The sequence below is a fragment of the Eleutherodactylus coqui genome, chromosome 9, assembly GCF_035609145.1.
Source record: "Eleutherodactylus coqui strain aEleCoq1 chromosome 9, aEleCoq1.hap1, whole genome shotgun sequence".
Lineage (NCBI taxonomy): Eukaryota > Metazoa > Chordata > Amphibia > Anura > Eleutherodactylidae > Eleutherodactylus > Eleutherodactylus coqui.
In genome coordinates, this window is record NC_089845.1 from 15,176,210 (window position 1) to 15,201,504 (window position 25,295).

The following is a 25,295-nucleotide window of genomic DNA, read 5'->3' on the forward strand; positions in this document are numbered from 1 at the left end:
ACTAGATATCTCTGTATAGTGGACAAAAACAATCCACATACAAACTGATTCCGTCCTCGTGGGCAGTAGTTGGACAACTTTTGTCTAGTGGGCGTGAATACAAATCCATATGCAAACCAATTACATGGTTCACGAATATAAGTGAGAAGAAGTGTACACTTTATACTTTTATGTACTATGTGTGTTAGTAAATCCTTGCACAATTTTAATTTTAATATTATTAAAAGTTATGTTTTATGGTCCAAACCAGTGAAAAAACTCATTTTTATGAGGACTACTCTAATGAAAGCTTTGTGGGCATTCCAAATTGAGAGGATATTAATTTCTGGGTTTAAGTCACAGAGACAGATAGGTCCTCCCTCGAGTAACTAATCACTAATTTGAAGGTTCTCTACAGTGATTAATTTCTGGGATTACATTCAGCTCAAAGTATTCCTTCATGGAATCGCTGATTAAGGAGTTATACTTTGAGGATCTGAGCAAGGATACATTGTTTCGATAAATTCTTGCATTTCCCCGACTTTCTCCCAAATTAACTTTTAGGTGGATCGGGGAGTGATCTGACCAGGTTGTTAACCATATTTCTGAGGCAGTGATCTTAGGTAGTGTCCATCTGTCTACTAAAAACATATCTATTCACAAAAATGAATAATGGCGTGAGGAGAAAAAAGTGTATTCCTTAGAGGAGGAACAGAGGCATCTAAAACCATCATATAATGGTTCTTTGTGTTGCCACGGGAGTGAAGCAGGGACGGTTCTATGTTTGGCTATGGAGTCTATTGTTCCATCTAAGATTAGGCTTAAATCCCCACATCCATTCAGATTACCCCTCTGTTCTTTTTTTATTGATTTTGTTTCAAAAGGAAATTTAGATATTTGCTATGGTAATAGGATTTCCATCTAGAGCACGTGTCAAACATCGCATGCCAGAGGCCGCTCACCACAGCAGTGAATTCCAGCTAGGGGGCCGCAGCTCCCCTGCCAGTATTCAGTCAGCGACGCAGATCCCAGGCGCACACTGTGACATCAGTGTACACCCGGGATCCTCCTCCCCCTTCCCCTCATTCCGCGAGAAAAGGGAGGAGGCATCCAGATGTCCACAATGATGTCACAGTGTGCACCTGCAATCAGTTCCAGTAACAGCAAGCAGAGGAGCAGCGGAACTTCCATAAGGAGGAGGTAGGTGTATGGATTTCAGGGGGTGCTATTACTGCTGGGGCTGATATAGGGGATACTATTAGGAATAGTGTTCCCTATATCGGCTCCAGTAGTAATAGCATTATTACCGGGGCTGCTGTAAGGGTCACTTACTGCTGATTCCTCTGTGGGGGTCATAGGGTCACTATTACTGTGAAGGTCTCTGTGGGGGTCACTATTACTGCTGAGGCCACTGTGAGGGGTCACTATTACTGCAGAGGTATCTGTGGGGGTCAATATTACTGCTGATGCCACTGTGGGGGTCACTATTACTACTGGGGATGTTGTACAGGTCATTATTACTACAGAGGTCTGTGTGGGGGTCACCATTATTGCTAATGCCTCTGTGGGGGTCAGTATTACTGCGGAGGTCTGTGTGAGGGTTACTATTACTGCGGAGGTTTCTATGGGGGTCACTATTTCTGCTGAGGCTGCTGTGGGGGTCAACATTACTGCGGAAGTCTCTGTGGGGGTCACTATTACTGTGGAGGTCTCTGTGGGGGACACTATCACTGCAGAAGCCTCTGTGGGGGACACTATTACTGCAGAAGCCTCTGTGGGGGTCACTATTACTGCGGAGGTCTCTGTGGGGGTCACTATCACTGCGGAGGTCTCCGTGGGGGTCACTATCACTGCGGAGGTCTCCGTGGGGGTCACTATCACTGCGGAGGTCTCCGTGGGGGTCACTATCACTGCGGAGGTCTCCGTGGGGGTCACTATCACTGCGGAGGTCTCCGTGGGGGTCACTATCACTGCGGAGGTCTCCGTGGGGGTCACTATCACTGCAGAGGTCTCCGTGAGGGTCACTATCACTGCAGAGGTCTCCGTGAGGGTCACTATTACTGCTGATGCCTCTGTGAGGGTCACTATTACTGCTGATGCCTCTGTGGGGGGTCACTATTCCTGCTGATGCCTCCGTGGGGGGTCACTATTCCTGCTGATGCCTCCGTGGGGGGTCATTATTCCTGCTGATGCCTCCGTGGGGGGTCACTCTTACTGCAGAGGTCTCTGTGGGGGGGTCACTCTATCTGCAGAGGTGTCTGTGGGGGGGTCACTCTTACTACAGAGGTCTCCGTGGGGGGTCACTCTTACTGCAGAGGTCTCCGTGGGGGGTCACTCTTACTGCAGAGGTCTCCGTGGGGGGTCACTCTTACTGCAGAGGTCTCCGTGGGGGGTCACTCTTACTGCAGAGGTCTCCGTGGGGGGTCACTCTTACTGCAGAGGTCTCCGTGGGGGGTCACTCTTACTGCAGAGGTCTCCGTGGGGGGTCACTCTTACTGCAGAGGTCTCCGTGGGGGGTCACTCTTACTGCAGAGGTCTCCGTGGGGGGTCACTCTTACTGCAGAGGTCTCCGTGGGGGGTCACTCTTACTGCAGAGGTCTCCGTGGGGGGGGTCACTCTTACTGCAGAGGTCTCCCTGGGGGGGTCACTCTTACTGCAGAGGTCTCCCTGGGGGGGTCACTCTTACTGCAGAGGTCTCCCTGGGGGGGTCACTCTTACTGCAGAGGTCTCCCTGGGGGGGTCACTCTTACTGCAGAGGTCTCCCTGGGGGGGTCACTCTTACTGCAGAGGTCTCCCTGGGGGGGTCACTCTTACTGCAGAGGTCTCCGTGGGGGGTCACTCTTACTGCAGAGGTCTCCGTGGGGGGTCACTCTTACTGCAGAGGTCTCCGTGGGGGGTCACTCTTACTGCAGAGGTCTCCGTGGGGGGTCACTCTTACTGCAGAGGTCTCCGTGGGGGGTCACTCTTACTGCAGAGGTCTCCGTGGGGGGTCACTCTTACTGCAGAGGTCTCCGTGGGGGGTCACTCTTACTGCAGAGGTCTCCGTGGGGGGTCACTCTTACTGCAGAGGTCTCCGTGGGGGGGTCACTCTTACTGCAGAGGTCTCCGTGGGGGGGGTCACTCTTACTGCAGAGGTCTCTGTGGGGGGGTCACTCTTACTGCAGAGGTCTCTGTGGGGGGGTCACTCTTACTGCAGAGGTCTCTGTGGGGGGGGTCACTCTTACTGCAGAGGTCTCTGTGGGGGGGTCACTCTTACTGCAGAGGTCTCTGTGGGGGGTCACTCTTACTGCAGAGGTCTCTGTGGGGGGGGGTCACTCTTACTGCAGAGGTCTCTGTGGGGGGGTCACTCTTACTGCAGAGGTCTCTGTGGGGGGGGGTCACTTTTACTGCAGAGGTCTCTGTGGGGGGGGGGTCACTTTTACTGCAGAGGTCTCTGTGGGGGTCACTGTTACATTTGAGGAAGCTGTGGGGGTCAGTATTACTGCGGAGGTCTCTGTGGGGCTCACTATTACATTTGAGGCCTCTGTGGGGGTCACTATTACTGCTGAGGCCGCTGTGGGGGTTACTATTACTGTGGAAGTCTCTGTGGGGATCACCATTACTGCTGGGGGCACTGTGGAGGTCACTATAACTGCAGAGGCCACTGTGGAGGTCACTATAACTGCAGAGGCCACTGTGGAGGTCACTATAACTGCAGAGGCCACTGTGGAGGTCACTATAACTGCAGAGGCCACTGTGGAGGTCACTATAACTGCTAAGGCCTTTGTGGAGGTCACTATAACTGCTAAGGCCTTTGTGGGGTCATTATTACTGCTGTGCCACTGTGGGGGTCACTTTTACTGCTGTGCCACTGTGGGGGTCACTTTTACTGCTGTGCCACTGTGGGGGTCACTTTTACTGCTGTGCCACTGTGGGGGTCACTTTTACTGCTGTGCCACTGTGGGGGTCACTTTTACTGCTGTGCCACTGTGGGGGTCACTTTTACTGCTGTGCCACTGTGGGGGTCACTTTTACTGCTGTGCCACTGTGGGGGTCACTTTTGCTGCTGTGCCACTGTGGGGGTCACTTTTGCTGCTGTGCCACTGTGGGGGTCACTTTTGCTGCTGTGCCACTGTGGGGGTCACTTTTACTGCGAGGCTACTGTGGGGGTCACTGAGCTGTCAGCTCTCTGCGATGAGCCTATCTGAAAGGTAGGCTCACCGCGGCATGCTGCGATTTAGATCCTGCGAGCAGGGAATCGCTATGATTCTCCACTAGTGGACGCCGCGGCTGTCATTTTTTTACATTTTCAACTGTAATAGTTCAAATATGTGCAAACGTACAGTACAAATCTTTGCTAAGATATATATTTTCATCTGTTTACTTTATTCTGAATGCACATTTGAAAAACTTGTTTTTTTTAACCATTTAGGAGACGTACAAATTTAACATTACTGTGTATCATAAGTATTTTGACCCCACGTTTATTTTTCAGGAATTAATGCAATTTAGAGGAGACAAAATAAAATTTCATATCTTTGCAAATATGTCATTTTAAAGATATATTGTTTTTCCATAGTGCACATGAAAATGAGGATTGACACCTCAAAATGGATACCCCTGTTTGTCCTGTGTTCAGACACATAGCCGTTGTGGCTCTAATCTTATGTCTGGCTCCACAACGGAGCCCAAAACGAAAGGAGCAGCCGGTGGCTTTCAGAACAAAAATTTTGCTTGAAGGCCTTTTATGGCCCATTGACCGCTTGTAGAGCTGTTGAGCAGCCAAAACAATAGAGAACCCCACAAATGACCCCATTTTGAAAACTGGAACCCTTAATGAATTTATCTAGGTCTGTACATTTTCACCTTACGATTTTTAAATCAATTCAAGTAAAGCAGAAGTAAAAAAATTGGGCTTTTCGTTTTTTGACAACTCTGTCAATTTAAAAACAGTTTTTTTTGTACAGCACACATGTGAATGAAGACTTACACCCCAAAATGGCTAACCCCGTTTGTCCTGTGTTCAGAAATATACCCACTGTGGCCCTAATCTTATGTTTCGCTGCACAATGGGGCCCAAGCCAAAATGAACATTTGAAGTTCAACTGTTTTTAACTTTTACGTGATCTTCATTCGTTGGAGTAGCTAGGAGCAAGGAGATTTAAAATTTAACGGACTCTCCTTAGCTTCTGCGCTTATGTCCGCCATTTTGCCAACGGGTGCATGTGCTGAAGTTGGGGAAAGGACAGCAGTTAAAGATCCCGTTGGGGGACATCGCTGGGCACCTTAGGCAAGTAATTTCACCTCCCCTCATGGATCAGATCCATAACTGGAGGTGAAATTTTGACTTTTTTTATTACATCTACGTGATAGACATTATCCATTGTATAGCGGCGATCACATGCAGCCCAACATGAAATTTCCAGGCTCTCGCCTATGTTTGATATTCAGGAGCAGGAAGATTTTGCACATGTGTCAGCCACTTTGGCGATGGGCGTGTGCGCAGAAGCTGGGGTAAAGTCCGCGGATAAATCCAGGGGCCTTAGGTACATAATTTCATCCTCCCTCATGGATATGATCCGTGAGGGGAAGTGAAACTTTAACTTTTTGAACTTTTTTTACACTTTTTTTTACTGTTATCCATTAGATAATAGTGATCATCTGACCGGGAACCACATAAAGCCATGCTGACCTGGAGCAGAGAGATTTTAAATTTCCTATGGAGGGACCCCTACTTGCACACGCCCAACGTTTCCGTCAGGTGTGCATGTGCAGAAGGGGATGTGAGATCCTGGAAGGATCATATCGCCAGAGGACATCGCAGAGGACAGGGGTGAGTATTTTCACCTGCCCTCATGGATCAGTGAAACTTTTACATCATTTTATTTTTGTGAACTTTTCCGTGATCGCCGTTATCCATACCTGGTATGCAGGAGATTTCAAACTTACTGTATCTGGTCATTTTCACCTTTCTCCATTTTAACTTAGGCGTACCAAATCATCGCGGGACATCGTGGAGGATGGGGGTGAGTTGTTTCAGCCCCCCTCATGGGTGCAATTCGTGAGGGGAGCTGAAACTAATATCTTTCTTAACTTTTTATTTACTGTAATGCAATTGTCGCTATCCATTGGATAGCGCCGATCGCATTACTAGGAAGGGCTCCCCGCGGCCCCCCCATGACTGCTCCATGTTGTCGGCTACCTCCCAGAACCGACAGCATGGAGCTGTCGTGTCCAGAGCCTGCAGGGCTTTAATCCTCAGGGAATGCATGTTTTTACATCCCTGAGGATTAAATCCCACAAAGCCATAAAAAAGCAATAGGGCCTTCACCAAGGGGTTAAAAAAAAGAAAAAAGGATTTTAGAGGGTTATTGTCATCATGGGAATTTTTGAAGCCAGTTTTCTGGCAGCTTTTGTTTCCTTCTCCAGTTTAAAGATGTGAAAAATGTATAAAATGTTGCATGATATTGCTACATTTTAAATATGTCTAGAGACCTGGACTCACTTTGTACACTACTCAGTTACTAGAGTGAGATTGAGACAAATTTTGCATAAAAACTTGGATGTCATAAATGTCGCTGAAAAGCTTGCTCCACTCGAACCATAACTTTTCACTTCACTCACTTTTCAAAAGTGTCTACAGAGAGGCATAACATATGGTCTTTTTGGTGCAAATCAATAACAAATTTGTCTAAATTGATTTGTGCAAAAAAGGGCAAAACATACACCAGAATAGCACAGCACCAATAAATAAATAAATCTTGGTATTTGTATAGCGCCAACTTATTACGCAGCGCTTTCAGGTAATTATTACTTAATTACCCCCCACCAAGCTGGGTTCTCATTTTACCGACCTCGGAAGGATGGAAGGCTGAGTCAACCTTGAGCCGGCTACCTGACGCAGGCGAGAGCTTACAATCTGCGCCACACGAGGCTCTGTAATAAATGTGCATTTATGTTTCTATATCAGATTTTTAAAAAATATGAGAAACAGGTAATGGGCTAATGTTTGTACCTTGTATATTTTCTGGCTTGATTGTCTGACTGATTTGCTCTATTGGTTGAGCAGAGCCAGAATATTCCATCTCTTCAACGTGGCTTGAAACTGTAGGAGGTGCTTTTACAGGTCCATTTATTGTTTTTGTCTGAAAGAGAATATTTAGTTATGATCCTTTTTCTCACAATTATAAAGGTTGTGACAGAATTGAAAATAGTTTACAGATATTAAATATATCAGACTTTATAAGATTCATATAAATATTAAATGATTAGCCACACAATTACTAATAATGTACATTAGTGTGAGACATGAGAGAGTGGGAGATGGGGGTAAAATCATTTTCCTCCACTTACGCCTCTCTCTCTAAACCTATATATCAGTAGCTGTATTAGTGTTATGCAATTGCACTGTATCCCCATTACTGTAAGAAGGTCTGTATTAGGGAGTTGTGCAGGCTCGTTCTGTAGAAACTGTTTGGGAGAGAACAACAGAAAGGGCAACATTGTAGGCATTTACTACAGTCTTCCTGGACAAGCCAAAGATATTGATGAACTCTTTCTATATCAGATGGTCAGGTACGACATAGTGATCATGCAAGATTTTAACTATCCAGACATTTGTTGGGAATCTCTCTCAGGTAAAAATAATGGGTCCAACAAATTCTTATCCGCTCTTGCTGACAACTTTATCTTCCAAAAGGCAGAAAACAAGGGGATCTGCTATATTGTGCATAATTCTTACCAACACGGAGGGAATGGTTGAGGAAGTAAGAAAGGCTAAGACCTTGGGAGGCAGTGATCATGCTATCCTTGAATTTTGGATAAAAAGAGGAGGAGGACCTGAGAAAACTCAGACCTTAAGGTTGGATTTCAGAAAGGCGGATTTTGAAGAACTCAAGAAAGATGGCAGAAAGGAGCCAATGGCTGGATGTTAAGGACAGAAATGTCCAAGAAGGTTGGGAAGCATTGCAAAATGAGATTCTCAAAGCACAATTGTTACCAAACACTAAAAGAAGAAAAGAATGGGAAGCATTTAAAGAGACAAGGATGAATAAACACTGAACTTGCTCCAGTTTGTCTATGTCTTTTTTTTAAATTGGGGTGCCCAGAACTGGACACAGTAATCCAGATGAGGTCTGACTAAGGAAGAGTAGAGGGGGATAATGACCTCACGTGATCTAGACTCTATGCTTCTCTTAATACATCCCAGAATTGTGTTTTCCTATTTTGCTGCTGCATCAAACTGTTGAGTCATGTTCAGTCTGTGATCTATTATTACACCGAAGTCTTTTTCAGATGTGCTGCTGCTTAGCCCAATTCCTCCCAATCTATATGTGCTTTTTTCATTTTTCTTGCCCAGATGTAGGGCCTTACAATGTTCCTTGTCAAACACCAATCTGTTAGTCACTACCCACTGTTTAAGCTTGTCTAGATCTTTTTGAATCCTCTGTCTCTTCTCTAGTGTTAGCTATCCCTCCTTGCTTTGTGTAATCTGCAGATTTGATCAGTTTCCCATCAATTCCCTCCTCCAGATCATTTATAAAAATGTTGAACAACACTGGGCCTAGGACAGAGCCTTGTGGTACCCCACTTGAGACATTCTTCGAATTGGATGTGCAGCCATTTATGACCACTCTTGAGTACAATTCCTCAGTCAGTTGTCAATGCATCTAACAGATGCCTTGTCAAGCCCATATTTGGTCATTTTTTCTTTAAGTATAGTATGAGATACTTTGTCAAATACTTTACTAAAGTCAATACATACTATATCTACTGAATTTTCCTGATCAACTTAAGTCTGTGATTCTGTTATAGAAGGAAATTAGATTAGTCTGGCATGACTTTGCTGGCTCTGGTTAATTACCCCATTCTCATTGTACTTGCATACATGCTGTTTAATAATTTGTTAAAAGATCTTTCCTAATATAGAAGTCAGGCTCACAGGCCTGTAGTTTCCTGAGTCTGCCTTCTTTTGTTTTTCGAAAATAGGAACAAGATTGGCCCTTTTGCAATCTTCTGGGACTTTTCCTGTTCTACAGGAATTTTCAAATATGTCACCAGTGCTTTGTGCACCTCTATCATTTTCCCTCCATGGCCTTGGCACTAGGGCTGTGGAGTTGTTAACTCGATTTTCTCTGTTTTTGACACCTTCATATTGTAGTGTACGGGATTTGTACACTCCATAAAAACAATTTGGTTACTGTGTGAATGTATATATAGCTTTAAGAATGTAAAATTTGGTTGTTTTGTCACTCATACCATGTTGGAAAATCCTATCATGTCCCTATTGGTCAATTGTAGAGACAGAAGATAGCTGTCCTAGGATTGGAGGATAAGACTCATGCACGGGTTGGTCTAGAGGAGGCAGATAAAACTGAGAGGGGAGTGGCTAGAGGGAGTGAAGGAGTCCAGGGCTGAGTAAAGAATGTAGGAGAAAAGAAGCAAGATCTGTGAGACAGTGCGGTGAGGAGGAAGCAAACTGAGTACAAATGGAGAAATGATTAAGGAAAACTAAATCAGTTTAAGCAAACACAAAAGTCAGCAAGGACAGTTTGAGTAAATATGAACTGAAGAAGAGAACTGAGAAGAAAAGGAGAATATTCATACTTAACCCCTTAAGGAAAAGGACGCATTTTAGGGATTTTACCCATGTGGTGGTTTTACTGCTGTATTTTTCTCTAGTTACCAAAAATTTTTTTGCTGCATTTTTTTTCCTCTGACATATAGGGCTATTTTTATATCTTCTTCACTGACTTTTTTTCAGTTTTTAGTTTCATTGTGGGTAGAAAGCTAAAAAATGTTGTTTTTGTTTAACATTTATACTTAAAAAAAATGAGTAAATTTTCGCTAAAATAAAGTATAGGAATGGGTTCCTCATTTTGTTTCGGATGTTTTGATATATAATATGTATTATTTTGGATTATAGGACGCATATGGCGACGGTTTTCGTTGGAGTCAGCTTTGGGTCATTTTCTTTTTATGTATTTATTTTTACTTTATTCTGTAATTTTTTTTTTATTAATCTCTGTAGCTATTTTTTTTTTTACCATCAATGACTCCCCAAGATCTCTGGAGGTCATTCACATTGACTTTTTTTTTTTTATTACACACTTTTCTACTGTAGCTGTGTCTCCATAGGTGCCCCAGTTACAGGGGAAAACATCCCCCTGTAGTGACAATAGTCAGTGACATTGCTGATCAGGTGCTGCTAAGACCCTGCCGCTCTGCTATAACAGGGGGCTCCCAGCGGTCACACGACTGCTGGCTCATGTAGTGGAAGAGACACTTCTACTTTCATGCTCATTTACAAGCTGTATTTTATTTTTCAATTTTTTTTACTATTGTTTTGTCCAGCACAGATCCCGGCCTGCATATGGACTGGCTTCACGAACTTGACAAATTGCCATCTCACTGTATCCGACTTTATGGGTTGCTCAATTCCTATTATTTTTTCAACTGCGCACCACCTTCTGCTAGTGATGGAAAGCAGCGGAGCCAATATGACCACCATTATTACTACCCACCTCATGCGGTCTAGCTGGTTTCAATATGCGTTTGCAATTCGCATCTATTAAAACTAATGGTTTTCAATAGCAGTCACATGTCTGTTTTTTACCTGCACACAAAACTTTGCACCGGTAAAAATAGGGCAGCGGATTTCAAAACACAAGTAACTGTGGCATTCAGGATTTTTTAGATGTGATACCCCCTCTGGATGCTGTCACATCCAGGGGTTCCACCTGGTGGCCAATGGGGCCGGCGGCAGCAGTGGCGGCCCCATTGACAACATACAGAGAAGATTGCGATCCTCTACCGCAGCTGTGACAGCTGTGGCCGAGGATTTCTTCGTGGAGAGTCCCCTCATCACTGAACACTGTGATAGCATTGTCACAGTGTCCAGTGACAAGGGGACTCCCTGCGGGCATGAAGAATTCCCCTGCCACAGCTGTGGCACAGGAGCGTGATGTTCTCCCATTGCTTTCAATGGGGCTGGCGCTTATGCAGCCCTATTGAAAGCAATGGGCTGCCGGAAACCACTGCAGTGATTTTCAGGGAAAATATATATGCTCACCTCTCCGCCGCAGCCAGGGATCAGGCGCATTTAGACACTTGTCCTCCTGAACTGTCCTGAAATGCTTTGAGAAGCAGGGATTTAAAATCCTTTCCTGCTGAAAGGGCTGCCTCTAATTGGCTGAGTGCTGTGACCAATCAGACGCAGCGCTCAGCCACTGAATGACAGCTGAGTGGTCCCTGCGGTTAGCCAATCAGAGGCAGAGCTCAGCCATTCACTGAATGGCTGTGATTGGTTAATCCAGCGCCACATTCATTCAGAGCATTACCTTGCTGGAGGCAGGGTATTCACTTCCCACTACCAGGAAGAACTGCTCTGTCGGATGTGATGGAGGACAGCCCAGCGCAAGTAACCTAAACCGCAGCTGCTAGGTGAGTATTTTTTTTTTACATCTAGCCTAGCTAGGGCTTATTTTCAGGGTAGGTCTTATTATCGGGGAAGCACAATACTTTAATTTACTGTTAAACATGGTGAACAATTCACTGTAAGCAGACACCCAGTCAGGGCTCGAACCCAGGAGCTTATGTATGTGCCGGTACATGGGAGCAAGTATCGTTGGCACGCTCACAGCGCTGCCAGAATGGAGGTGGAGTGGGCCAGGGAGCGCTCTCATTGACCTGCCTCCATTCACTGAAGGCAGACAATCAGTCAGCGCTTGAACCCAGGAACTCCTGTATTCCAGATGGCAGCTCTACCTGCTGGGCCATACAGCCCCCCTGCATGACCTCATTCCCAGCTCCTGCAATCCAGTCCTGTATAGGCTGTGCCCTGCTCTTGATTGTGCATACTATAGAAGCCTAGCCCTTCAACTGCATCATTACATAATTGTGCATCCCAGCCCATAGTCAAGCTCCATCTGCCTGATCCTCTGAGACAAACTGCTACAACCATTACCGACCTCTGGCATTCCTCTGACTACGTTACCCGCCTGCTCCCTAGGGTTGCCACCTGTCTGCTAATTCACCGGCCAAGCCGGTGCCGGTATTTGTTTTCTCAGCAGTCCCTAAAAATGTACATTTATGTGGGAAAATGTAAAAAAAAGTTATCCTCAGATATTGTTTGCGCACAAGAGACACAAATAGTACCAATAGTACACAAATAGTACCAAATGTCTTCCATATAAAATATCCCACAATGGATGCCACAATCTTTCAATCTCACTTTGTTACTAGAGAGGAGCTCTAATTGCGATAAAAAAATTCTGTATCATTTCAGCTTATTCAAGAGAAAATACATCCATAAGGCAGATACATTATAATAGCCTGCTCTATAAACAATGCATACTGATATAAATGCGGCAGTAACTCTGTCTGTTACCTTTTCACGGCTAAAGTACTGAAGGAATTTTGATGAAATTCAACAGGGAGATAGGTGGCATCTTGAGGAAGGACACTTGCTACGTTTTATCCTAAAAACTTATATTATCGAGAGAGAGCTACAAGACAGACTTATTTGGTGATGCGTAGGCGCACCTCTACTCCAGAGCTGTGCAGCAAGGCAGAGGGGGTGCACATCATAAGCTATGCCTAAACAAACGTGCAGGCACATGAGGGCAGACATCATTGTCACATGTATACAATTATAGAGTGCAGTGAAGGGGAAAGGGGGTGCACATCATAAGCTATGCCTCCCCACACAGACATACACGTGAAGGCAGACATCGTTGTTGCACGTATGTGATTATTAAGTGCGGCGGAGGTGAAGGAAGGGGATACACATCTCAAGCTAGGCCTCCCCAAATGGACAGACACGTGATGGCAGATGTCGTTGCTGCATGTATGCGATTTTGAACTAGCAGATATACCTGGTGTTGCCCGGGATTAAAACAAATGAAAGACACATTCACATGGATTGAGATGTTAAAGAAAATCTGTGTTGCCCATAACAACCAATCACAGCACAGTAGAGATGAGCGAACGTACTCGTCCGAGCTTGATACTCGTTCGAGTATTAGCGTGTTCGAGATGCTCGTTACTCGTGACGAGTACCACGCGATGTTCGAGTTACTTTCACTTTCATCTCTGATACGTTAGCGCGCTTTTCTGGCCAATAGAAAGACAGGGAAGGCATTACAACTTCCCCCTGCGACGTTCAAGCCCTATACCACCCCCTGCAGTGAGTGGCTGGCGAGATCAGGTGTCACCCAAGTATATAAATCGGCCCCTCCCGCGGCTCGCCACAGATGCATTCTGACAGAGATCAGGGAAAGTGCTGCTGATGCCGGAGCTTGTATAGGGAGAGCGTTAGGAGTATTTTAGGCTTCAAGAACCCCAACGGTCCTTCTTAGGGCCACATCTAACCGTGTGCAGTAGTGTGGAGGCTGCTTTTTGGCAGTGTTGCACTTTTTTTTTTTTGTATATCGGCCGTGCAGAGCATTGCACCCTGCAGTAATTATACATACTCCAGGGCCAGTAGTGGTGGTGAGGCAGGGACAGAAGACATATTTATTGAATATAGCCAGTGGGCCTTTCCAAAAACATTTGGGAAAAAAAAATCTATTTGGGCTGCCTGTGACTGTCCTCAGTGTACTGGGTCTGTGCTGGGGGTAGTTGTCCTCCTAATTCATACGCAGCCAGCTAAGTGTTACAGCAGGCTTGCGCAAAATTATTTCCTGGCTCTGCTGTGCGTTCCGTAAGCGAAGTCAGCCTCCAACCACAGGCCAATAAGCGGCACATTTAATTACAGCGTTCAGTTTCTGCACTACTGGTAATACACCATGCTGAGGGGTAGGGGTAGGCCTAGAGGACGTGGACGCGGGCGAGGACGCGGAGGCCCAAGTCAGGGTGTGTGCACAGGCAGAGCTCCTGATCCAGGTGTATCGCAGCCGACTGCTGCGGGATTAGGAGAGAGGCACGTTTCTGGGGTCCCCACATTCATCTCACAATTAATGGGTCCACGCGGTAGACCTTTATTAGAAAATGAGCAGTGTGAGCAGGTCCTGTCGTGGATGGCAGAAAGTGCATCCAGCAATCTATCGAACACCCAGAGTTCTGCGCCGTCCACTGATGCAACTCTGAATCCTCTGGCTGCTGCTCCTCCTTCCTCCCAGCCTCCTCACTCCATTACAATGACACATTCTGAGGAGCAGGCAGACTCCCAGGAACTGTTCCCGAGCCCCTGCCCAGAATGGGCAGCAAGGGTTCCGAATCCTCTCCCACTGGAGGAGTTTGTCGTGACCGATGCCCAACCTTTTGAAAGTTCCCGGGGTCCGAGGGATGAGGCTGGGGACTTTCGGCAACTGTCTCAAGAGCTTTCAGTGGGTGAGGAGGACGATGACGATGAGACACAGTTGTCTATCAGTGAGGTAGTAGTAAGGGCAGTAAGTCCGAGGGAGGAGCGCACAGAGGATTCGGAGGAAGAGCAGCAGGACGATGAGGTGACTGACCCCACCTGGTTTGCTAAGCCTACTGAGGACAGGTCTTAAGAGGGGGAGGCAAGGGCAGCAGCAGGGTAGGTTGCAAGAGGCAGTGCGGTGTTCAGGGGTAGAGGCAGGGCCAGACCGAATAATCCACCGTTTCCCAAAGCGCCCCTTCGCGCCATGCCACCCTGCAGAGGCCGAGGTGCTCAAAGGTCTGGCAGTTTTTCACTGAGAGTGCAGATGACCGACGAACAGTGGTGTGCAACCTGTGTCGCGCCAAGATCAGCCGGGGAGCCACCACCACCAGCCTCACCACCACCAGCATGCGCAGACATATGATGGCCAAGCACGCCACAAGGTGCGACGAAGGCCGTTTACCGCCTCCGGTTTGCACCGCTGCCTCTCCCCCTGCGCCCCAACCTGCCACTGAGATCCAACCCCCCTCTCAGGGCACAGGCACTACCGTCTCCTGGCCTGCACCCACACCCTCACCTCCGCTGACCTCGGCCCCATCCACCAATGTCTGTCAGCGCACCGTCCAGCCGTCGCTAGCGCAAGTGTTGGAGCGCAAGCACGCCACCACGCACCCGCACGCTCAAGCGTTAAACGTGCACATAGCCAAATTTATCAGCCTGGAGATGCTGCCGTATAGGGTTGTGGAAACAGAGGCTTTCAAAAGTATGATGGCGGTGGCCCCGCGATACTCAGTTCCCAGTCGCCACTATTTTTCCCGATGTGCCGTCCCAGCCCTGCACGACCACGTCTCCCGCAACATTGTACGCGCCCTCACCAACGCGGTTACTGCCAAGGTCCACTTAACAACAGACACGTGGACAAGCACAGGCGGGCAGGGCCACTATATCTCCCTGACGGCACATTGGGTGAATTTAGTGGAGGCTGGGACAGAGTCAGAGCCTGGGACCGCTCACGTCCTACCCACCCCCAGAATTGCGGGCCCCAGCTTGGTGGTGGTATCTACGGCGGTGTATGCTTCCTCCACTAAACCACCCTCCTCCTCCTCCGCAACCTCTGTCTCGCAATCAAGATGTGTCAGCAGCAGCACGTCGGCAGCAGTCGGTGTCGCGCGGCGTGGCAGCACAGCGGTGGGCAAGCGTCAGCAGGCCGTGCTGAAACTACTCAGCTTAGGAGATAAGAGGAACACGGCCCACGAACTGCTGCAGGGTCTGACAGAGCAGACCGACCACTGGCTTGCGCCGCTAAGCCTCCAACCGGGCATGGTCGTGTGTGACAACGGCCGTAACCTGGTGGCGGCTCTGCAGCTCGGCAGCCTCACGCACGTGCCATGCCTGGCCCACGTCTTTAATTTGGTGGTTCAGCGCTTTCTGAAAAGCTACCCACGCTTGTCTGATCTGCTCGGAAATGTGCGCCGGCTCTGCGCACATTTCCGCAAGTCCCACACGGACGCTGCCACCCTGCGCACCCTGCAACATCGGTTTCATCTGCCAGTGCACCGACTGCTGTGCGACGTGCCCACACGGTGGAACTCTACGCTCCACATGTTGGCCAGGCTCTATGAGCAGCGTAGAGCTATAGTGGAATACCAACTCCAACATGGGCGGCGCAGTGGGAGTCAGCCTCCTCAATTCTTTACAGAAGAGTGGGCCTGGTTGGCAGCCATCTGCCAGGTCCTTGGAAACTTTGAGGAGTCTACCCAGATGGTGAGCGGCGATGCTGCAATCATTAGCGTCACCATTCCTCTGCTATGCCTCTTGAGAAGTTCCCTGCAAAGCATAAAGGCAGACGCTTTGCGCTCGGAAACAGAGGCGGGGGAAGACAGTATGTCGCTGGATAGTCAGAGCACCCTCCTGTCTATATCTCAGCGCGTTGAGGAGGAGGAGGAGGGGGAAGAGACAGCTTGGCCCACTGCTGAGGGTACCCATGCTGCTTGCCTGTCATCCTTTCAGCGTGTATGGCCTGAGGAGGAGGAGGAGGATCCTGAAAGTGATCTTCCTAGTGAGGACAGCCATGTGTTGCGTACAGGTACCCTGGCACACATGGCTGACTTCATGTTAGGATGCCTTTCTCGTGACCCTCGCGTTACACGCATTCTGGCCACTACGGATTACTGGGTGTACACACTGCTCGACCCACGGTATAAGGAGAACCTTTCCACTCTCATACCCGAAGAGGAAAGGGGTTCGAGAGTGATGCTATACCACAGGACCCTGGCGGACAAACTGATGGTAAAATTCCCATCCGACAGAGCTAGTGGCCGAAGGCGCAGTTCAGAGGGCCAGGTAGCAGGGGAGGCGCAGAGATCAGGCAGCATGTACAGCACAGGCAGGGGAACACTCTCTAAGGCCTTTGACAGCTTTCTGGCTCCCCAGCAAGACTGTGTCACCGCTCCCCAGTCAAGGCTGAGTTCTCGGGAGCACTGTAAAAGGATGGTGAGGGAGTACGTAGCCGATCGCACGACCGTCCTCGGTGACGCCTCTGCCCCCTACAACTACTGGGTGTCGAAGCTGGACACGTGGCCTGAACTCGCGCTGTATGCCCTGGAGGTGCTTGCTTGTCCTGCGGCTAGCGTCTTGTCAGAGAGGGTGTTTAGTGCGGCTGGGGGAATCATCACAGATAAGCGTACCCGCCTGTAAACCGACAGTGCCGACAGGCTTACACTCATCAAGATGAACAAAGCCTGGATTTCCCCAGACTTCTCTTCTCCACCAGCGGACAGCAGTGATACCTAAACAATACGTAGGCTGCACCCGTGGAGGGAAGCATTGTTCTCTATCACCATCAAAACGGGGACCTTTTAGCTTCATCAATCTGTGTATAATAGTCATCCTCCTCCTCCTGCTCCTCCTCCTGAAACCTGAAGTAATCACGCTGAACGGGCAATTTTTTTAGACCCTCAAGGCTCAGTCATATAATTTTTGTAAACAATTTTTATACGTTTCAATGCTCATTAAAGCGTTGAAACTTTCACCTGAACCAATTTTTATTTTAACTGGGCTGCCTCCAGGCCTAGATACAAATTAAGCCACATTAACCAAAGCGATTAATGGGTTTCACCTGCCCTCTTGGTTGGGCATGGGCAATTTTTCTGACGTACATTAGTGTTGGTACACCAATTTTTTGGGGCCCTCGCCTACAGTGTAATCCAATTAATTTTTTGCCCACCTGCATTAAAGCTGACGTTACATCAGCTGTGTTGGGCAATGCAATGGGATATATTTATGTACAGCCGGTGGGTTCCAGGGAGCCACCCATGCTGTGGGTGCACACGGAATTCCCATTGCGGAGTTGTACCTGCCTGTGACTATTTATAAAAAAAACGCTGTCTGACTGGGGCATGCAGACACCTTGACCGAATGAATAGTGTGTGGCACATAGGTTCCCCATTGCTATGCCCACGTGTGCAGCTCCTGATGGCGGTGGCACAGGATTATATTTCTCATTGCTTCTGTAGGGCATTGTGGGCTATCGCCCCGCCCCTTTTAAAGAGGGTCGCTGCCTAGCTGTGCCAACCCTCTGCAGTGTGTGCCTGCGGTTCCTCCTCATGGCAGACGCACTTATAAATAGACATGAGGGTGGTGTGGCATGAGTGCAGCTGAAGGCTGTGCAGGGACACTTTGGTGTGCGCTGTGGACACTGCGTCGTGCGGGGGGGGGGGGGGGGGTTGGGCAGCATGTAACCCAGGAGAAGTGGCAGCGGAGTGTCATGCAGGCAGTGATTGTGCTTTGTTGGAGGTAGTGTGGTGCTTAGCTAAGGTATGCATTGCTAATGAGGGCTTTTCAGAAGTAAAAGTTGTTGGGAGGGGGGGGGGCACCCACTCTTGCCGCTATTGTGGCTTAATAGTGGGACCTGGGAACTTGAGATGCAGCCCAACATGTAGCCCCTCGCCTGCCCTATCCGTTGCTGTGTCGTTCCCATCACTTTCTTGAATTGCCCAGATTTTCACAAATGAAAACCTTAGCGAGCATCGGCAATATACAAAAATGCTCGGGACGCCCATTGACTTCAATGGGGTTCGTTACTGGAAACGAACCCTCGTGCATCGCGATAATTTCGTCCCGAGTAACGAGCACCCGAGCATTTTGGTGCTCGCTCATCTCTACAGCACAGCTTTATTTTACCACAGCTATGTAAGAAATATAAGCTGAGCTCAAAGCAACCAGCCACAGCGCAGGTTTCATTTACCTCAGCAGCATAACAAATGAAAGATAATTTAAACAAAAATGGAAAGATAAAGGAGTTGCTGTTACAGTAGCCTCCTGTGGAATAGCCTCCATGCTGCTTGACGGTGGTGGAAAAATAGCGACATGGAATAAGGGCTTAGTGAGACGGGCGTTTTTTGCCGCGATTTGCGCATGCGCATGCGTCCGGCGATTTTTTAAAACCATTGCTTCGCAATGGTATCGGACACATGAGCACTTTTTATGCGCTCGTCCGAAAAATTATAGAACAAAAAAATCGCAGATCGCACCTATCTGCGATCTGCGATTTCTGTTCGCTTCTGTATATGCGCTCAATGGGGCCGGCGGCAGCAGCGCCGACCCCATTGAGAACATATAGAAGACAAATCATTCTTCTCTGCCACAGCTGTAACAGCTGTGGCAGAGAAGAACGATGTTTGCCCATTGAATTCAATGGAGCGGCAATACAGCCGCTCCATTGAAAGCAATGGGCTGCCGGCGTGCGCGGGGTGAATTGTCGGGAAGGGGTTAAATATATAAACCCTTCCCTGCAATTCATGCTAAAATGTGTTAAAATAAAAAAAAATTGTATACTCACCTTTCCGCTGCAGCCGGATTCCAGCCGCGGCCGCTGTCAGTTCTCCTGAACTGCTTCTCGGCACTATTCAGCCGGCGGGGCTTTAAAATCCCCGCCTGCTGAATGATCTGGACACAGCCTGACCAATCAGAGGCCGGTTTCACTCACACACCCATTCATGAATTCATGAATGGGTGAGTGACTGCTGCCTCTCAGCGCTGAGCCAATCAGGGGCAGGTCTGACTCACATCCATTCATGAATTCATGAATGGGTGTGAGTGAGGCATGCCTCTGATTGGCTCAGCGCTGAGCCAATCAGGGGGCAGGTCTGACTCACACCCCCTTCACACCCACTGCAGGACGGCCGCTCGGAGCTGCAGGCAGAAGGTGAGAATGCAATTTTTTTTTATTTTAACACATTTTAGGATGAATTGCAGGTAAGGGCTTATATATTTAAGCCCTTACCGACAATTCATCCCGGGCTCGCCCGCAGCGCATTGCTTTCAATGGAGACGGCTGTATTGCCGTCTCCATTGAATGCAATGCGCTGGACAGCTCCGGCCCCTTTCTAATGAAACGCGGCTAGGAGCAGATTTTCGGGCGATTTGCGGGCGACTTGCGCGCACCGGTCACGCGATTTGCGGATGCGCATCCGTCATGCGATCCGCAAATCGCGGCAAAAAACGCCCGTCTGACTAAGCCCTAATGCTGCAGCAATGTAAGCTGTTAGTTTGGGACGAATGTACAATGTCCCATAAAATAGCAATTGAAGCACTAAATCGGACCATGAAAGATATTAATTGCAACAAAAGTATCATGGGAGGGATGTTGGTATTAAGGACTGTCGATTTTAGACTGACTCTACCAGTAATAAGTAGGGGCACACTGGTAGATAAATAAATAAATACATCTACATTTAAAGGCATCTACTTTATGGCATCATGTAAAAAAAATTAGTCTGACCTAGAAATATGCGAGTCCAACTGCACAATGACACAAAATCAAGGCAATATGCGGCTGCTCTTATGAAAATCGTCCAAGGTCATATCACAGCCGATACTAATGGTATGATTACATTCAATTATAAGCAAGATTTATTCTCAACTGCAACCTAATATGGGGAATAAGGAATGTGTCAAAGGGCAATTTTGGCACCAACTAAGGAAACTGTAGGACAGATGAACGAAAAAATAATTTCACAAGTCGAAGGGACACCCACCAACCACATTAGCCCAGGCTCCACGAGGCCTAGACAAGGTAATGAAAACCGAAATATGTCCTTCAAAGGCTGTTGATAAGGATACAATTAGAAAAATATCTACTTAGGTACAGGGCCTATCACTAGTTGATTTCTAACAATAAAATAGAGAAATACTTGTAAACAAATGCCTACTCAGTTAAAACTTACCTACCAAATAATTCAGTATATCACGGAACCTTTGACTGCACTGCTGTTTGTATTGTTTGAAATGATGTTACTCTGCTTTGAAGTCACCTTATTGATTTTCCTTGTTATGTGATTTCTGTGATTTGAAAACTACAGCTATGCTTTACTTTTTACTTTTTCTTTCTTAGTAAAATTGATTGATTTTAGCAATATTACCTGTTGCTGTTCAAGCAATGCATGCAATGGTTTGTAATAGAAAATCTCAATAAAAATAAATTTTAAAAAGAAAGAAAAAACATCCTCTAAAAGTGGGAGTGGCAGTTAGGTCAAACGTTCTGCGATAGAGAATGGAAGCAAGCTTTTTCTTTGACTCATAAACCACTCAAGTGTAGTACACATGTAGAAACATTTACGAAAATCACACTAAGATGGTATTATACACCAGTTCATATAGTTCAAATATATCCTAATAATTCAGCTGATTGTTGGAGAAAATGTGTTGATAGGGTATAATTGTTGCATATATTGTTTAACTGTCCTTTTCTCTAAGGATGTGGCGACTATGTTTCAGTTATCATCCTCTCTTGGTTGGTAGGACAGTCCAGAAACCTCTTTAATTGGTTTTAATGAATATTGACTCCCATGTAATCCTACCACAGTTACTAAAAAATACAACTTATCCTGCAAAAAACAAGTGGCTATGTCAATAGAAAAAAAAATATAACATTATGGCTCTTCGAAGGCAGGGACAAAATAATGAAAAAAATAAAATCTCTGGTCCTAAAGTGGTTAAAATGTATTTAACATAAAAATCTAATTGATACAATAGTTCCAGCAGGAAAGTGTCTCCTTACATGAACTTTAACATGATGTTCACTTGGGAATAGAATACGTTCATTCTTGAGTGGGTGAGCTATTCAAAGTTTAGCTAGGAGGTCCAGTTTAGTTACACCCCTATTCTGGGAATTATCTGAGCTGGGATCTTTGAGAAGGAAATCTCTCTGGAGTTCTTGTGAGAAGTTAACTACAGTGAAGGGTTATTTCTTAATTCGAAGTTGTCCAATCATACATATAGTAAAGTGTGTGGCCATATAGAACCAACATAGAAATCCTTCTTATGAGATACAGTTGTGGGGCACTTTTCTTCTGTAATAAATGAGTTAAGCCACAATATTTACTGGAACTGAATGTCCTGGATAACCACCAATGAAAAACGCAATGCTGCCAAATAAAAAAGATGCATATGAACTTAATTTGATTTCAAGTAAACTTTGCAGATGTCTGTCATCTGCACTTATCAATCCTTGGAAGGAAATATAAAACTAAAAAGTAAATCTTAGAATATGCCATGTGTATTCCACCATTCCAATTGGGCAACAATTTTTTAATTTATTTTTAACAAAAAATTTTATTCAGTGATTTAGCCTATTATTTTGTCACTTAATATAGTCCTAGAAAATCAACTTATTTTACTTCTTTACGTATACATATTCCATGGTACAGTACATCACTTGACATTATCTTTTGTTTTCACTCCCATTGTAAATTCACCCATTAATTATTTTGTTTTTGGAGTGTGTGGGGAAACCCACAAATCATGGGAAGAATATACAAACTCAATTCAGATGTTGTCCTTAGGCATTATTCACATAAGCATATGCATTTTTTTGCTGGCCACGCTCACTGAAAATTGCCTTAAAGGGGTTGTCTCGCGAAAGCAAGTGGGGTTAAGTACTTCTGTATGGCCATATTAATGCACTTTGTAATGTACATCGTGCATTAAATATGAGCCATACAGAAGTTATTCACTTACCTGCTCCGTTGCTGGCGTCCCCGTCTCCATGGCTCCGTCTAATTTCGGTGTCTTCTTGCTTTTTTAGACGCGCTTGCGCAGATGGGTCTTCTCCCTTCGGCTCGGCAGCAGCGGCATGTTGGCTCCGCCCCCTTGTACGAGTCATCGCGTAGCTCCACCCCCGTCACATGTGCCGATTCCAGCCTCCTGATTGCAGGCACCAGACCGCAGCCAATATACTCCTATCAGGATCCGCAGTTGTCCCCGGACGGACTTGTATCGCGTTTTTTCGCGCGCGTGAAAAAATCTGCGACCTGTTCTAATTTGGGTTGGATTCTGCGCGTGAAGCCTCCAATACAAGTGAATCGGTGCGTTTTTTCACGCAGTACATCCGCAGTGCAGCTGCGGATGGAGTCACTGGTTGCTATGACTACAGTAAGTAGGCATGGTAGGAGGCGTCCCAACACACAGCACAGAGCTTCACAGGCAAATTTCAGCAGCAGCACTGTCCTTCCAGTCACCTCATCCACCAGACAGCAGCCAGCAGACACCAGCCTGCAGCCACAAGCCACCAGCCTGCAGCCACCAGCCACCAGGCGTAACGAATAATGATCGACATGAGCAAACTTGTCGCAATGATGCAGGACTTCTCTAGCATATGGGACAGTAACTGCCCAGAGTACTTAAACAAGAATCGTAAGGAACAATCCTGGCTTCATCTCTCCGCTCAGGTTTATGGGGATGCCTGGACGAACGCAATAGAAGCGGAAAAGAAGAACTTGCGTGAGTATTATTCGCTATTGCGTCAAATGTCCTTTTTTTCATTTTAACCCCTTAGTGGCCAAGCAGTTTTACTTTTGTTTTTATTGTGCTTTTTTCCATCCCCACTTTTAACCCCTTAGTGACGGAGCTTTTTTGCTTTTTTCCTTTTTTCCCCTACTCCCTAAAAAAAATCGTAGTTCCTTTATTTATCCATCGACGTCGCTGTATAAGGGCTTGTTTTTTTGCGGGACAAGTTGTATTTTTCAATGGCACTATTTATTGTACCATATAATTTACTGAAAAACCTTTAAAAAATTGTAATCGGAGAGAAAAAAAAAAGACATTCCACCATCTTTCGGTGCGTCCTGTTTCTGCAGCGCGCAAAGTGCAACAAAAACGACCTGATATTTTTATTCTATGGGTCAGTACGATTACTACGATACCACACTTATATAGTATTTTTTTTGCTGTAGTACTTGTATTTTTTTTTAAAGATATTTAATTTTTTAAAATTATTTTCTGTGTCCATTTTCTGCGTGCAATAACTTTTTTATTTTTTTGGCGACATAGTTGTGTGAGGGCTCATTTTGTGCGGTATGTCCTGACGTTTCTGTTGGTACCATTTTCGCATACAGTTGACTTTTTGATCGCCTTTTATTACATTTTTCTCGGGAATAGGGTGACCGAAAAAGTGCATTTCGGGCGTAGTTTCTTTATTTTTTTTTACCACATTCACCGTGCAGGGTAAATCATACATTACTTTGATAGATCAGACTTTTACGGATGCAGCGATACCAAAACAGTCACACTGCAGGACAGGCGACTCTCCGCAACGCTGGCAGAAAAGAGCACATGACAGGCTCCATTGCCGGACTTGTGTTCTTTCCTCCAGCTCTGTGGAAAGACGTCCATCCTGCATTGCGGCCGTCTTGTGCAGGAAGACGGGTGCATAAGCCGCCAGGATGCGTCCAAGTTACTAAGCCCTCCCTGTTGTTTTTTGCGGGAACAGTTGTATTTTCCACTGGTGCCACTGAAGCGGCATTTATTGGGTTAATAGCCTTGTTCAGCAGACACCCGCAATGTGTAGAGGGAGATAGGTAGTACTTCTTGCCAATGCAGGATGTAAGAATGCAAAATCTGTAGTAATGAATTCCTCTTGTGAATTTTTTTGCAGTGACTGAAATAAAGTCACGCTGGAGAAGCGCCCGAAAAAAGTTACATGGATCAACCATGCCCACAAAGACATCTGTTCACCGGGTGAAAGCATGTTGCCAGAATAATTTAAAGGTGCTCGCACAAGCAAGAGGGACAAAACGGAGTCTGGGTGTTGGTTTTTAAGCTGTTTTCCAAGGAATGGGCAGTTCTCTAGGGGTTGGGTTTACAATAAGGTGTGTCTGCTGGTTTTTCTGCGCGTTTTTTTCCGCAACACATCCGCGTATATCCGCGCGTGATTTTTCACGCATCCGCACCTATCCGCAAGCACATTTAGGTACCATACGCGCGTGAAAATCCGCTAGCGGAATCCGGAACGCTCGTGTGCAGGCGGCCTTACAGTGATGGCTGTGCAGGAGGCCGCTGTTAGTTCTCGGTTTCCATGGCAACGCATTGGCTTTCTGTGATTGCATTCCAGAGGGCCAAAAACAAGCCACATTACTTGGCATTATAAGCACTGGCCACAGCATTGAATGGCATAATAGTCAGGATTGGAATTATGTCTGAATTGAGTCGTTGCAGAATCCTGGCCGTCAGTTACAGTCATGGTGCCCGCACACTCACCTCATGTACTATTACATCAAATTGCAAAAACAGCTTAGTTCCCATTACATAATAGTACATCATGAGGAGGGGAGAGGTTAAAATCCTAACAAAATTTTTTTTCTAATTAACGCTGCAAATGTTTTCTGGTGAAAATTTTGTAAATGTGCATTATTAAATTCAGTTTATGGAATAAAGTTTCTCCTTGTGGAGACAACAAAGTAGGCGTGATGTAATTTATTAGCCATATGTTGCTGCTCTGGGATATAGATCAAACTGGGTTAGTTATAACTCTTGGGGCTGGAGAATAAACCCCAAAGCACTGGTGTTACCAGAAGATGCCGTGAGCCTACCAGGGAACACCAAAAGAGGTGGTGTTGACTGATGAAGGGGCCTACCTCGAAATGTGTATCTGCTGGTTTTAATTGACACAATAAAAAGAGAAATAAAACAAAACAAAATCAGTGCCTACTCAGTC

At 46.4% G+C, this 25,295-nt stretch overlaps 1 protein-coding gene across 4 annotated transcripts in view; it reads right to left on the bottom strand.

Annotated features, from left to right (window-relative positions):
* COL15A1 (collagen type XV alpha 1 chain) overlaps positions 1 to 25,295 on the bottom strand; it is a 638,286-nt gene that overhangs the window by 403,966 nt on the left and 209,025 nt on the right. For all 4 annotated transcript variants that reach the window (XM_066579143.1, XM_066579144.1, XM_066579146.1 and 1 more), the window contains exon 6: positions 6,974 to 7,103. In XM_066579143.1, coding sequence (XP_066435240.1) covers positions 6,974 to 7,103 — 130 coding nt within the window. The remainder of the gene's footprint in view (positions 1 to 6,973; positions 7,104 to 25,295) is intronic.